General features: G+C 42.8%; 1 protein-coding gene across 1 annotated transcript in view; it reads right to left on the bottom strand.

Annotated features, from left to right (window-relative positions):
- ofcc1 (orofacial cleft 1 candidate 1) overlaps positions 1 to 15,615 on the bottom strand; it is a 319,195-nt gene that overhangs the window by 93,323 nt on the left and 210,257 nt on the right. Inside the window, exon 17 of the mRNA XM_059646341.1 lies at positions 2,955 to 3,170. Within this exon, the coding sequence (XP_059502324.1) occupies positions 2,955 to 3,170 (216 nt within the window). The remainder of the gene's footprint in view (positions 1 to 2,954; positions 3,171 to 15,615) is intronic.

Below are 15,615 nucleotides of genomic sequence, written 5' to 3'. Positions count from 1 at the left end.
GACACTAAGGTCGATGGAGATGTGGATAGTGACGAAGGATGTTGTAGGTTACAGAGGGACATAGATAAGCTGCAGAGCTGGGCTGAGAGGTGGCAAATGGAGTTTAATGCAGACAAGTGTGAGGTGATGCACTTCAGTAGGAGTAACCGGAATGCAAAGTACTGGGCTAATGGTAAGATTCTTGGCAGTGTAGATAAGCAGAGAGATCGCAGTGTCTATGTACACAGATCCTTGAAAGTTGCCACCCAGGTTGACAGGGTTGTTAAGAAGGCATACAGTGTGTTAGCTTTTATTAATAGAGGGATCGAGTTCCGGAACCAAGAGGTTATGCTGCAGCTGTACAAAGCTCTGGTGCGGCCGCACTTGGAGTATTGCGTACAGTTCTGGTCACAGCATTATAAGAAGGATGTGGAAGCTTTGGGAAGGGTGCAGAGGAGATTTACTAGGATGTTGCCTGGTATGAAGGGAAGGTCTTACGAGGAAAGGCTGAGAGACTTGAGGCTGTTTTCATCAGAGAGAAGAAGGTTGAGAGGTGACTTAATTGAGACATATAAAATAATCAGATGATTAGATAGGGTGGATAGGGAGAGCCTTTTTCTGAGGATAGTGACGGTGAGCACGAGGGGGCATAGCTTTAAATTGAGGGGTGAAAGATATAGGACAGATGTCAGAGGTAGTTTCTTTACTCAGAGTAGTAAGGGAATGGAATGCTTTGCCTGCAAAGGTAGTAGATTCGCCAACTTTAAGTACATTTAAGTTGTCATTGGACAAGCATAGGGACGTACATGGAATAGTGTAGGTTAGATGGGCTTCAGATCGGTATGACAGGTCGGCACAACGTCGAGGGCCGAAGCGCCTGTACTGTGCTATAATGTTCTATGTTCTACGTTCTATATTCTATGAGTAGAGGAATCAATAGTTATGCTGAAAGGGCAGCAAAGTGGATGTGAGGAGTGTCGGATCAGCCATGATCCTACGGAATGGCATATCAGGCTCGGAGGGCGGGGGGGGGGGGGGGGGGGGGGGTGCGAATGGCCTAATCCTGTTCTTATTTCTTATGGCCTGTAGTACACAAAAATAATTAAGGTCATATTTCACTTAACAAGGAGATCCAATTAATGCTTGGCATAGACTTAATAGTAATTGTGAGGATTGAGGATAATTGTGGAGATTTTGTTTCAGCTAGAGGATGATGGGGTTCTGGAACTCACTGCCTGAAATGATGTTAGGGACAGAAACCTACATTTCTCTGAACCAATACCACATCCTTCAAGACTACTGAACAACCACTGGATTAACTGGATAGCTCTTTTCCAAGCAGAACAGGCATGTAATGGCCCAAATAGCCTCTTTCTAGGCTGAAAAATTCTATTTAGCCATTTTATGATTCAAAAAATGCGTTATGCAATCATTTTACATGATCCCACCCAAAGCAACATTGCTCTACTAAGAATAATGATCTGAAGAGAGCAGTTTGAGTTGAAGAAGGTTTCTACACCAGATCTGATTAATACTGCCATTTTCAGTATCAATGCCTTATATTTACTTTTCATTCTTTTCATACTAACCATTGGATGGGATTTAATTAGAAAGAATTTAAAATATCTCCTCTTAATTTTTTCTGATTACATTTATAGAAAAATAAATTTGAATATGTGAATGATTATAGTTTAAAATTATGTGGTAAGATCCCGGCATACCAATGAGTAATATGCTGTCTTAAGTTCCCCTCTGTGAATAAGAATACAATAGGAGTAAGCTATATTGTCTTTCAGACCTGCTCCATCATTCAACAAATTCCTGACTCATCTTCTGTCTTAACTCAACATTCCACTGCATTATTGAGATTCTTGCAGTGCTCAAAAATCTATCAATTTCAGTTTTGAATATACACATCTGTACACTAGCAGAGAGGATATGAACATTGACAAATATTTGCGCAAAAAAGTTTCTTCTCATCTAATGCTTGTCTTCTGTAGACAAAATGATGTCTTAATTGAGGGGCTAAGGAGGTTTCTAAGCTCTACCAAATTGTTAAAAATGAGAAAGGCCGGTGAATTTGCTAAACATTCCTGTAGTAGCACAGAACAGCATAATTTAACAGTCAAAATAAGACAAAGAAGTGATGATTCTCAAAGTCTGAAACAAAATCAAACATCGCTGGAGAAACTCAGCAGGTCTGGCAGGATCTGTGGAGAGAAAGCAGAGTTAACGTTTCAGGTCCAGTAACCGTTCATGATTTAACCTTTTTATTTAAAGGGGAAATAACTCTGTTAATGCTTGTTGCGGAATCCTTTTCTCTTCATATAAGAAAGGAGGGAAGCTGGAATGAGCTCTGCATCATCTGTATTCCAAAGTCACAGGGTAGTGACAGGATGATGCATTTCAATGGATTATGCCATGGCGTCACATATTTGAAAATAAATTAAGACACTTTTTCATGAAGACAGTTCCCTTTTGCAATGACTATTTAAATGCTTGAATGCTAAATCCTGAACAGACAGAACGGCAAGGTAAGGTGCATGGTTGATGGATGAAAATCTTGTTTTGGAGCAATTTTAAACAAAAGCTGCATGTTCCATAAAATTTGGGATTGGTGATATGCCATTAATTAGATTGTATGCATCAAATGACTATGAATAACTATCGTCCTCAAAATTCCACTAAAGCTTTGCAGTTACTTTCAGAATTTTACCGCTGATTGTGAGACAGTGCATTATGAAATATGTTTCAAAGATAAATAAGAGATCTCAATATATACTCTTCAAGAGGTCACTATGGTATAATAAATACATAAAATTGATTCTCCATGTCATTTTTCTACACAAACTCATTTGTCATGTCATTTTGATTCCTCTGATAAAAAGCAAATAAACTAGTTACGAAGTTGAAAAAGTTTGCTTTGAGCTGTATCTCAGCATCTCATACATAAATATGAAGACCAGAAAGCCTACTTGTTGACAGGGACACCATTGGCCTGGAGATAGATCCACTGGCTACAGTAGTGCAGGTAAAGCCGCAGAAACCAGTTCAAAGTTATGAGCAGCATAACGAGCAAAACCTCCGACGAGCACCAGCATGAAATTCCGAATTCTTCCAGGAACATCTTACCCAAAAATAAGGTGCGCATAGCAAGAGTTTCCATTGCTTTGTCAGGGGAAGAATCTGACCTGAAAAATTGCACAGACAATTTATTATTAACTGCAGACCAGCAGACTAAGAAAAAACATGCTTTTATTACATTTTTAAAAATGTGATTCTGTTTTTGTTTTTCTTTCTTTATTCTTCACAGTGTTACGTTGCTTTCTAAAATGGATCTCACACTGGCAATTGAATTTGTGCGGTGTTCTGAGGAAGGGTCACTGGACGCGAAACGCTAACTCTGATTTCTCTCCTCAGCTGCTGTCAGACCAGCCGAAGCTTTTCCAGCAATTTCTGGTTTTGTTTTGGATTTGTGCAACAACTTGAAAAATAAACTTCAAAGGTAAAGTTGCCACAGTGCCATGCAACCTACTTAATGCACAGAGAGGCCTCAGTTAAGTGGCCCCTCAGATTTTACCCTGAAGGTGCTCACGTATTACATGTCCTTATATTTTGCACACCAAGGGATTAACTACAGTAGAAATTAGGCATTGTTGTACCATTTTCCAGACATAAGTGACACAAGGGACTACTGTCTATGCTGAATGAACATTTGAAACATTATTTAGGTGCATCTCGTATGTTTTAGACAGGCATTAGATCACAAACTGAATTTGGTAGTTCAGTGCACTAGAGCCCAAATGGAACTATTTATATTGTCTTGCTGTTGGGACTTTTGTGCATTCATTCCTCAGTCCACATTTCAACACTATGCATTCATGTGATGCTTCTTATTCCTCTTATGAAGATATGAGTTAGCAGCAGACGTAGGCCATTTGGTCCTTCAAGCATCCTCTACCATTCACTGAGATCACAGTTGATCTATTTGCACTCTGAACTCCACATTTCCATCTACACCGGTAACCTGCGAATCCCTGGCCTAACAAAAGTCCATCTCCTTCCACCGTACAAATATTTAAAGATCCCACATTCATTGGCTTCTGATGCACTGCTCTGAAATCTCATGTCCGTCACAAAAGGGTAACCCCTAATTTTAAGAGTGTCTCCTGGACTCATGCACAAGAAGAAACATCCTCTCAATCAGTTCATGTTTTCCCACCTATCGACAGGCTCAAGTAAGCACAGCTGAGTCAGTATCTGAGCGGGTAGAGAGTTCTATGATAGTGCATCCTTTCGAGACCTGTGGCTTTTTCCCTCAGGTTAGATTAGATTCCCTACAGTGTGGGAACAGGCCCTTTGGCCCAACACGTCCACACCGCCCCTTGAAACACCCCATCCAGGTCCAGACCCATCCCCCTATAACTCACACATCCCTAAACACTATGGGCAATTTAGCATGGCCGGTCCACCAAGCCCGCACATCTATGGACTGTGGGAGGAAACTGGAGCACCCGGAAAAAATCCACGCAGGCATGGGGAGAATGTGCAAACTCTGCACAGACAGTTGCCCGAGGCTGGAATTGAACCTGGGTCCCTGGTGCTGTGAGGCTGCAGTGCTAACCACTGAGCCCCCATGCCGCCCCAGAGAGGGGGGATGGAATGATGCCTTGTGGGGCTGGTCTGCTCATGGCAAATACATCCCCATATAAGCAATCCTGGTCCTCTCCCATAAAGATTCTCACCTCATAGGGGCTGAGTAGACAAATGCCAGACATTACAATACCTGCCTTGGCCCTCACAGCTCTATGTGGGATGTTTTCTGCTGGAATAAGGCAAAGGTGCAGCACAGTGGCTCAGTGGTTAGCACTGTTGCCTCAAAGCATCAGGAACCCCAGGCTTGATTCCAGCTCAGGCAACTGTCCGTGTGGTGTTTGCACATACTTCCCGTGTCTGCGTGGGTTTCCTCCCACAGTCCACAGATGTGCAGGTTAGGTGGATTGGCAATACTAAATTGCCCAAAGTATCCAGGAATGTGCAAGGTAGGTGGATTAGCCATGGGTAGGGGGGTGGGCCCGGGTATGATGCTCTTCAGAGGTGGTGTGAACCTGATGGTCCAAATGGCCTGCTCCCACACTGCAGGGACTCAAGGTTTGAAAGGGAGGAAGTAAAATGATGCCCCTGTTAATGCTGGTACATGTAGGGGGAAAGAAGGTAAGGTGTACCAAGTGTGTGAGTTGGCAGTGCAGAGGGCATGCAGCATTAGTAAGGCAGAAGGGGCATTGCTAGATGAGAGTGATTGAGGGAAGATGTTCCATGAGATAGTGAGAGTGGTAGACCATGAGCCTTGCTGGGAAGTATGTACAGTAGCAGAGTTACAGTGAGTGTGAGTTAGATAGAAAATGATGGGACTTACTCTCATGAAGTGAGCAGTATCTGCACTGTTGGGCATTACTCCAACCTTATGGAAGCCATACTGAACCAGGTGACAACTTCAGACCAGAATGGCAGAGTCCAGTGCCATGGATGCTCTAGCTTATGTGTGGCAAGAGTGTAGCCCACCAGTCACCCACCCCCCTCACCACGTCCTTCAGATCCATGTCAGCAGATTGTGCCCATCTGCCAGCTCTAGGGAAGAATTCTGATAGTGCAGCAGTGGAGGTCAGTTTCTGGCTGGCAGTGATTAACCTGGCACCCAGCTGAGGTTTTAATACGGCACTGGTGGTGAGTATATCAGCCGCTGGTGAGCACAAGATTGTGCGGGTGTGGTATCTTAGCGCAAGGTGCAATGAGGTGAGAAAAGTCAGTAAAACTCACAGACAGAAACTCTCTGTGAAACTCCCTGCAATTGACACTTTGCCATTTTTGGCAAAATGCAGCCCTCCCAAGATTCCGCCTAAACAGCTTCTAACATGTGAGTGAGAATCAGCACGTACTGAGAATTTAATGGATTATGTGCATTCCACTGTGTGAATAATATTTTTATAAAATCATCACAGAGAATAATATCATTAATTAAATATACTCTCTTGCAATTCAGGCAAGTTCTTTCAGGAACTTTAGATAATATGAAATGAAAATGTACTCAATTGCAGGATTTAAATCATTTTGAAGATCAAATTTATTAATCGTACTCATTCTGTTACAGATCAGCAAGTTTATAAATCAACTCTGAGCTAGGTTTAAAGCTTATGTGAATTTTTACATATCATTTTAACTACCTCTGCCCCACACAGTAGTTAAACTGCAGTATGAATTAATTAATTTTGCCGAACATTTCATTCACAGCTGCTTAATAAGGCTTAGGTAGAATGTATTTTATCAGGGTGCATTGCATATTGTAAAAACTTTCCTGCTTACAGTCACCATGGTTACCAGATGTCTGTAGTGGTTTATAATCCTAGACCCTCCGTGGAACCATTTGGGATCATGCAGACTTCTCAAATGATCACTCTGACTTTGAGAGAGGCAGATCCTAAATATAGTGAATGTGTATGAAAGATTGTTCTAACTCTCCCCTTGGAAAAGAAGAGTTGAGTCTTCCCGACTGTTTTTTCAAAAAAAACAAGTTACAACCAGATTATAACAACACAGGTGTTACGAGAGTCTAAGAATCTCTCTCCTCAATAATGTACCACCCCTCCAAAACGTGTACAGAAACGGGTTCCTGGGTTAATGATGCGGAAGACTACATGGATTTATTCATTCACGGAATGTGGGCATCACTAGCTAGGGCTGCATTTACCGCCCATCCATACTTGACCAGAGAGCACTCAAGGGTCACCCATCTTGCTACTGGGTCTTCAGTCACAGGCCAGGTAAGGATGGTAGTTTCCTCCCCGAAAGGACAGTGGTGAACTGAATGGGTTCTTCCAAGAAAAGTTTCACCGTCATCATTGAATGATGATCATGAAGCTCTTACTTCCACATTTTCATTTGAATTCAGATTGGACCATCTACCATAGTGGGATTTTAACCTGAGTCCCCAGAACAATATCGGGTTCCAGCATTAATAGTTCAGGAATAATTGCAATATGTCATCACCACTCTCATGTGTATTGTAAGAAAATATTAATGTAAAAATATATAAAAGTGTATCACAGAATTAGATATGCAAGTCATAAGTAGTGAGCCAATCAATCTCTGCATTAATGATTCTAGGAAAAGACAGAAAATGCAATCATATTTCCAGTAAAGAATACATTTTAAATACAAATATTGTCACAGTGATGTTTAAGTAGAAAGTCCATCCATTAGTAGGTAAATTTACCTTAAATTTCTGTCTAGAAGATTACAGACCTAAAAGGTTGGCGTTGTCCCAATTAAGAAGAGAATTATCATCACCAAACTCAAATATTCATACCTTCGTCATCAGAGATACTCAATCAAATCCAGTAGAACTAAAAGTCCCATGTGTCTTTGAATGGTTACACTGTTTCTTGGGTTGCACATGTCATTTCTTGTATGTGAGAGTCAAAATCCTGGAAATCCCTCTCTAATGGCATTGCAGGATATCTACACTAAATGGACTGCAGTGGTTCAAAAAAATCAGTGCATAACCTCCCTCTCAAAGGCAACTATGGAGAGGCAATAAATGTGGACCCAGCAAATGACACCCACATCCCATGAACCACACACACACACACACACACACACACACACACACACACACACACACACACACACACACACACACACACACACAGGATTGGTGGTCACGTGATTCACATGGAGGATTCCCAGGAACAAAAAGCAGCATGGGAATCTGGACATCCCAAACCTAGATGTAGAGATAATTTGAACACCAGTCTCAGAGGTTGCAAGTTGGATCCCAATGCATGGGGCAAAAACCCATTGAACTAACTCAATTGGGGAAGTTTTTGTCATTGAGTGATTTGAACATTTGAGGAGGAGATAGTGAAGTAACATTAGGACAATTCAACTCATCATAAAGCCCCTTTAGTCATCCCACCAGCACTGATTTCATATCCAGTATTTGGAATCAGTTATGCAAGTCGAGACTTTGTCTCATGTTACATATGAGATGTCAACTGAGACTGTAAACTGGTCCTTTCTTGTTTTTTTTACTGAATATTCATCTATCGAAGTGACAGGAAAATCCATCATTGCTGGATTGATATCTCAATGGTAAATAAGCTCATCCTCTTATTTCACAAATAAGGCTGTGTTACAATTAATTTCTCAATGTAATCTGACCTACTTCCATTTTAAAGAGAACAGGAGCAAGCTGCAAGTCTTGTGATGGTCAAATTTTCATTGTTCATTTAATTGTATATCCAAGCCGTAATATGATTCCCTTTTGGCTAGCTTTGTTAACATTTTATTTGATTACGGTTTAGGGTTCCAGCTATGGTTTGATTAGTGCCTTCAGTAGTTTGGGGAAGACTTCTGTATTTCACCAAATAATGGGTGAAAATGCTATGAAATATTTGCCACAATTACTTAGCAACTATGGAGTGATTCTACCATAATTCATCATCAGGAGTTGACTGGAATGGTGATTGTACACTTCACACAATACCACTTATTGCTCATTAACTTCAAAGAGGCATATATCAGGTAGGATGTAAGACCAACATTGCACCAACTTGAGAAATCAGTTAAAGCTGTCCCCAGTCAGTAACGAGGTGTTTCTAAGTCTACCTCACCTGGAATGGAAACTGAACCCCTGTTGTCTGCATTACTCTGAACGAAACACTAATCTCAGTGTTCTATCTTTATAAACTGAAAGATTGCTTGTGACATAAAATAAAACAAAGAACTGTGGATGCTGGGGAGACTCAGTTGACCTCACAGCATCTGTGGAGGGAAACCAGAATTAACATTTCAAGTCCTGTGATATTGTATTATGAGTCTCTCATACATGCTTCAGGTGGTTTTTTAAATCAACCTGCTCAGAAATGCTGCAGCAAATGGGACTTGAATGCAGGCCTCTAGGCTCAGAGGAAGGGACAGAACCACTGTGTCAACAGTCCCTCAAATTGCGGTTTTATAAGCAAAGGAATATTACACTGGACTTGGAACATTAATTCTGTTTTCTCTCCACAGATGCTGCCAGACCTACTGAATTTCTGGTTTTCTTTGCTTCAGATCCCACATGACAATGTTCCTCAAATATCAGAGGACACACTGATTTATAAAATGGAGAGAATTATGGGATATAGCTTGCAATGCACTGACTTAAGGATAGCTGTGAAAATCATTCTAGTCCTGATGAGCCAGCAAGATGTAACTGCTGTTCCTTGTTTAAGGTCAATTCATGGCTAATTATTCTTTGCAATTGCATAGGCCAATGCTCAGATCAGATTGTTTTTTTTGTGCCAATCAAACTAAAGGCATAGTGATGAAAAACATTTTACATTTCATTTGCAATATCAGCATCTAGCACCATCAGTCAGGTTCTACACAGCTCAATGCAGAATTATGCCACTTCTAATCACGCCTGACTTCAGAAAGGCACCCTTGACTACCTCGAAGTCCTGGTGACATTGAATTCTGTAGTAGCTTCATGTTCATCAGGCACTGGATGAAGTCTCCCCAAACCCTGTTCGTACAGCACATGATCCACATAATAGAATTCATGCATTTATGCCATCAGCCTGTGTTGAATTTGAACTCAATTCCAAGAGTTGAAAAGCGAGCTGTTTCTTTGTAGGGTTGCGGCGGGAGGGCGGGGGGGGCACAAAAATTAGCTTGAGTGATAGTGTGGCACCTGAAATGCAACAGGTATTGAGCACCACGTGCTAAATGAAGTGTTAAAGGCAGATATAGCAAGGTTAGACAATGAGACATCAGGGCTCTTATGGTGCATTAGTAATATCCCTACTTCTGGCCAACAAGGTCGGGTTCAAATCTCACCTGCACTGGAGATGCGTCTTAGGATTTTCAAACAGTTTGATTAAAAATCCTCAGAGGATGGGACACGATTGGACCGTTGCAATTAAACAACACAGTCCCTGTGTTAAAGTCAAAATTTCGGGGTGACCTATAGTTTCACAGGTATTTTCAAAAGCAACCTGTCCAGGGATGCTAGGAAGGTGGAACTTAAACAGGCCTCCTGGCCCTGTGGGAGGAATACTACCATTGCACCAAAAGAGTCTCTCATGCATGCTTTAGGTGTTTATTTTTAATCAATTTGTTCAGAGATGCTGCAGCAAATGGGACTTGAACTCAGGCCTCTAGGCTCAGAGGTAGGTACATGACCATTGTGTCAACACCCCTCACAATGCAGTCTTAGAAGCAAAGGAATAATATACTGTCCCACTCACTATATACTATTTTGTTACTGAGCCAGACCACTACTTCTTTAATACAACAACATCTGACTGTTAATAATTAAAAATAAAACAGTCAATTGATTTAGAGTTTATTTGCTGCTTGGTGATAAGTTGTGTAAATTGGACAACACTTTACAGAGGCTTTTTCAAACTCCACCTGCCCCACAGGTGTGCCTTAACATGTCTGAGCTAGGGAAGAGATTGCTAAGCCCCTTGTTGAGATATTTATATCGATACACACAGGTGAGGTGTCGGAAGACTGGAATTTGGCTAATGTGGCGTCATTATTTAAGAAAGGTGATAAGGAAAAGCCAGGGAATTCTAGACCAGTGAGCTTGATGTTAGTGGTGGATAAGTTGTTGGAGGGGATTCTGAGGGAGAGGATTTACATGCATTTGGAAAGGCAAGGACTGATTAGGGGAGTCAATGTGGCTTTATGCATGGGAAATCATGTCTCATGAACTTGATTTGAGTTTTTTGAAGAAATGAAAAAGAAGATAAATGAAAGCAGAATGGTAAACCTTGTCTATATGGACTGTAGCAAGGCTCTTCACAAGGTTCTGCACAGTAGACTGGTTAGCAATGGTTACATCACATGGAATCCAGGGGGAGCTAGCCAATTGGATACAAAATTGACTTGAAGGTAGGTGAGAGAGGATGGCAGTAGAGGTTTGTTATTCTGACTGGAGGCCTGGAGCCAGCAGTGTGCCACAAGGTTTGGTGCTGGGTCCACTGCTTTTAGTCATTTAAATAATTGATTTAGATGTGAATGCAGGAGGTATGTCTAGTAGGTTTGCAGCTGACACCAAAATTGTATTGTGGACAATGAAGAAGGTTATCTCAGAGTAAAATAGAACCTCGATTAGATGGTCAATGGGCTGAGGAGTTGTAGACAGAGGTTAATTCAGATAAATGCATTTTGGTAAGGTAAATTAGGACAGGTCTTATACAGTTAATAAAAGGGCCCTGGGGAGTGTTGTCAAACAAAGGGACCTAGGGGTGCAGGTGCATAGTTCCTTGCAAGTGGAGTCACAGGTAGACAAGGTGGTGAATGTGATGTTCATCAGTAAGTGCACTGAGTATAGGAGTTTGGACATCATGTTGTGGCTGTACAGGACACTGGTTAACCCACTTCTGGAGAGTATTGTGTGCAATTCTGGTCTCCTTATTATATGCAAGCTGTTGTTAAACTTGAAAGGATTCAGAAAAGATTTACAAGCATGTTGCTGGGATTGGAGTGTTTGGGCTGTAGGGAGAAGCTGAATAGACTGGGGCTTTTTTTCCTGGAACTACAGAGGCTGAGGGGTACCCTGATAAAAGTTTATAAAATCATGCGCGGCACGGATAAGGTAAATAGGCAAGGTCTTTTTCCCAGGGTAAGGGGATTCAAACCTAGATGGCACAGGTTTAAAGTGAGAGGAGAAACATTTGGAAGGGACCAGGCTTTGTGGGGGAGGGAGGGAGGGGCAATCTTTTCCACAGAGGGTGGAGCATGCATGGAGCAAGCTTCCAAAGGAAGTGGTGGAGGCTGGTACAATTACAATATTTATAAGGCATCCGGATAAATATATGAATAGAAAGGTTGAGAGGGATATGGGCCAAATGCTGGCAAATGGAATTAGGTCAGTTCAGGATATCCGGTCAACAGGGACGAAGAGTCTGTTTCCATACTGTGTAATTCTATGATTCTATAACTGTGCAGATGAGCTTTGTATCAAAGCATTTGGAATCACATCTACTATTCATATATCTGCGGTTCTCATTATTAGAGCAACAACTATCAGACTTAAAGTGTCAGTAAGTTATAAACATACAGCACAGGAAGCCACTGAACGTTCTCCTAAATTCATACTGTTTAAATGGCTTCATTGATGAATAAATGATAAATAAGTAATGATATAGTTAAATGACTTTACTTCTGTACAGCAATGAAAGCTTATGCATCTATTTGTCAGTAAATACACAAGAAGACCAATATATTATTCCAAATTGAAGCACTGTTGCAAAATGGTTACTGAAACATTCCCATTCTATTTACTGTTTCTTCAATGACCCAGCTGAATATTTCACTTCAGAAACAACAGCTCTTATTAATCCTATCTTCTGACATGTTTTTGGTTACTAATCAATCAACGGGACATGTAATAGTTTTTGTGCCTCCAGATTCCTAGGCACTAAGTTCTAAAATTCTCTTCTTAACTTTTACTGTCTCTTTTCAGTCTATCCTTCAGCCTTTTCTCTTTGACCAAAATTTTGGTTACCCACCTTAATCTCAAATATTTATAGGTTCAAGTATCTGGGATGGGCTAGGGCCCACAATTTTTGACTTAGCCAGTAGGACTCTGACTCCAAGTTATTGTCGTGCTCAGGAGTGTGCTAAAGTATTAAACTACATCAAGCTTGAAGCCCAAATATCAGTTCACTGTTAGTTGACCACTGCCGGTGTCTTAGATCACACAGAAAGAATGTGTGCAAAACAACAGTAATAGTGTTAGCAGTAGTTCAATGGTATTTCCAGGCCAGTGCAGCAGTTGCCAGTTTAAGCATGTGACAAGTCTGATTAGCCTCACAAAATATCCAGCCAACACAGCCTAACCCTTCAGATGTAGGTCAGTGTTTCTCTTATGCTGTAAGATGTGACAGATCTGGCTGACTATATCCACTCCATTGACAATGACAAGAAACTTGCACCTGTGGCATTCATTCACAACTCAATCGACCTCCTTTAGTGACTCTTTCAGCAGCAAGAGTTCTGCCTCATAGTATGCAATGCATTGTTACAGTGTAACTGTCTGAAATTAGTCTACCATTTTATTTCACTGCCATGATAACATCGTCCTTAATGGTAAACTGCAGTCCTTTAAGAATTGCTGCACTGCTAGCCTTTACACCAAGCCCTCCCCCGACATTGCAGTGTGAGCTAACGAATGTGCGAATGCCCTCTTTACAATTAGAAATTATAATGTGACTCCCAGCACCACAACATAGTTCCCTGTGTCTTCACTTTCCATCCCACCAGTCTCCGCATTCCAGGGAACATTTTCTGCAGTTCTTGCAACCTCCAGCAGGATACCACCATCAAACATATCTTCCCCTCCCCTCCAATGTCAGCATTTCACAGGGACTGTTCCCTCTGCGGCATCCTGGTCCATTCTTCCATCACTCGTAACGTTTCCCCACTTCTCCATGACACCTTCCCTTGAAATCGCAATAAGTGTAATCTTGCCCATTCACCTCCTCCCTCTTCACCGTCCAATATCCCTAACACACCTTCCAAGAGAGGCAGTGTTTCACTTCTACTTCTTTCAATCTAGTCTACTGTGTTTGTTGCTTCCAATCATAGAATCATACAGTTCAGAAGATGCCCTTCAAAGCTGTACCAACAATAACTACTCGAAGTCTACACCAGGCCCACTTTTCATCACTTGGTCCTTAGCCTTCAGTGTTATGCAATTTCAAATACTCATCTGTGTACTTTTTAAAGGTTTCTGCCTCAACTACCATCCCAGGCAATACATTTCAACTTCCCATCACTCGCTGGGTGAAAATGTTTTCCTCAAATCCCCTGAAAACCTCTGCCTTTTAACCTTAAAATTTTGCTTATTTGTTAGCGTTCCTTCAGCTCAATGGAACAGCTGCTTTCTATCCATGTCCCTTATAATGTCCTATACCTCAATCAGGTCCCCTCTCAGTCTTCTCTACTCGAAAGAAAACAATCAGCCTCGTTTTATAGATAGATAACAAAGTGTAAAGCTGGATGAACACAGCAGGCCAAGCAGCATCTCAGGAGCACAAAAGCTGACGTTTTGGGCCTAGACCCTGCATCAGAGAGGGGGATGGGGAGAGGGTTCTGGAATAAATAGGGAGAGGGGGAGGCGGACCGAAGATGGATAGAGAAGATAGGTGGAGAGGAGAGTATACGTGGGGAGGTAGGGAGGGGATAGGTCAGTCCAGGGAGGACGGACAGGTCAAGGAGGCAGGATGAGGTTAGTAGGTAGGAAATGGAGGTGCGGCTTGAGGTGGGAGAAGGGGATAGGTGAGAAGAAGAACAGGTTAGGGAGGCGGGGACGAACTGGGCTGGTTTTGGGATGCAGTGCGGGGAAGGGGATGAGCTGGGCTGGTTTTGGGATGCAGTGGGGGGGGCGGGGGTGGATTTTGAAGCTTGTGAAGTCCACATTGATACTATTGGGCTGCAGGGGTCCCAAGCAGAATATAAGTTGCTGTTCCTGCAATCTTCGGTTGGCATCATTGTAGCACTGCAGGAGGTCCATGATGGACATGTCGTCTAAAGAATGGGAGGGGGAGTTAAAACGGTTCGTGACTGGGAGGTGCAGTTGTTTATTGCGAACCGAGCAGAGATGTTCTGCAAAGCAGTCCCGAAGCCTCCGCTTGGTTTCCCCAATGTACAGGAAGCCACACCGGGTACAGTAGACACAGCATACTACATTGGCAGATGTGCAGGTGAACATCTGCATAATGTGGAAAGTCATCTTGGGGCCTGGGATGGGGTGAGGGAGGAGGTGTGGGGACAAGTGTAGCACTTCCTGCAGTTGCCGGGTGTGGCGGGGTTGGAGGGGAGTGTGGAGCAGACAAGGGAGTCCTGGAGAGAGTGGTCTCTGCAGAAGGCAGACAAGGATGCGGATGGAAAAATGTCTTGGGTGGTTGGGTCGGATTGTAGATGGCGGAACTGTCGGAGGATGTTGCGTTGTATCTGGAGGTTGGTGGGGTGGCATGTGAGGACGAGGGGGATTCTCTTAGGGCAGTTATTGCGGGGGCGGGGTGTGAGGGATGTGTTGTGGGAAATGTGGGAGACACCGTTGAGGGCATTCTCGACCACTGCAGGGGTAAGTTGCGGTCCTTGAAGAAGCGGCCATCTGGGTTGTGCGGGAGTGGAATGCCTCATCCTGGGAGCAGATGTGGCAGAGGCAAAGGAATTGGGAATGGGGGATGGAATTTTTGCAGGGGTTGGGTGGGAGGAGGTGTATTCTAGGTAGCTGTGGCGGTTGGCAGGCTTGAAATGGACATCAGTTTCTAGCTGGTTGCCTGAGATGGAGACAGAGAGGTCCAGGAAGGTGAGGGATGTGTTGGAGATGGCCCAGGTGAACTTGAGGTTGGGGTGGAAGGTGTTGGTGAAGTGGATGAACTGTTCGAGCTCCTCTCGGGAGCCAAGGGTGGTGCCGATACAGTTTTCAATGTAACAGAGAAAGAGGTGGGGTTTGGGGCCAGTGTAGATGCGGAAGAGGGACTGTTCCACGTAACCTACAAAGAGGCAGGCATAGCTTGGGCCCATGCGGGTACCCATGGCCACACCCTTTGTCTATAGGACCTTGTTTTATAG

The sequence above is a fragment of the Stegostoma tigrinum genome, chromosome 5 (assembly GCF_030684315.1).
Source record: "Stegostoma tigrinum isolate sSteTig4 chromosome 5, sSteTig4.hap1, whole genome shotgun sequence".
In the NCBI taxonomy this organism is placed as follows: domain Eukaryota; kingdom Metazoa; phylum Chordata; class Chondrichthyes; order Orectolobiformes; family Stegostomatidae; genus Stegostoma; species Stegostoma tigrinum.
Note: the sequence above shows the minus strand (reverse complement) of the source record. Positions and strands in the feature narration are given on the sequence as shown.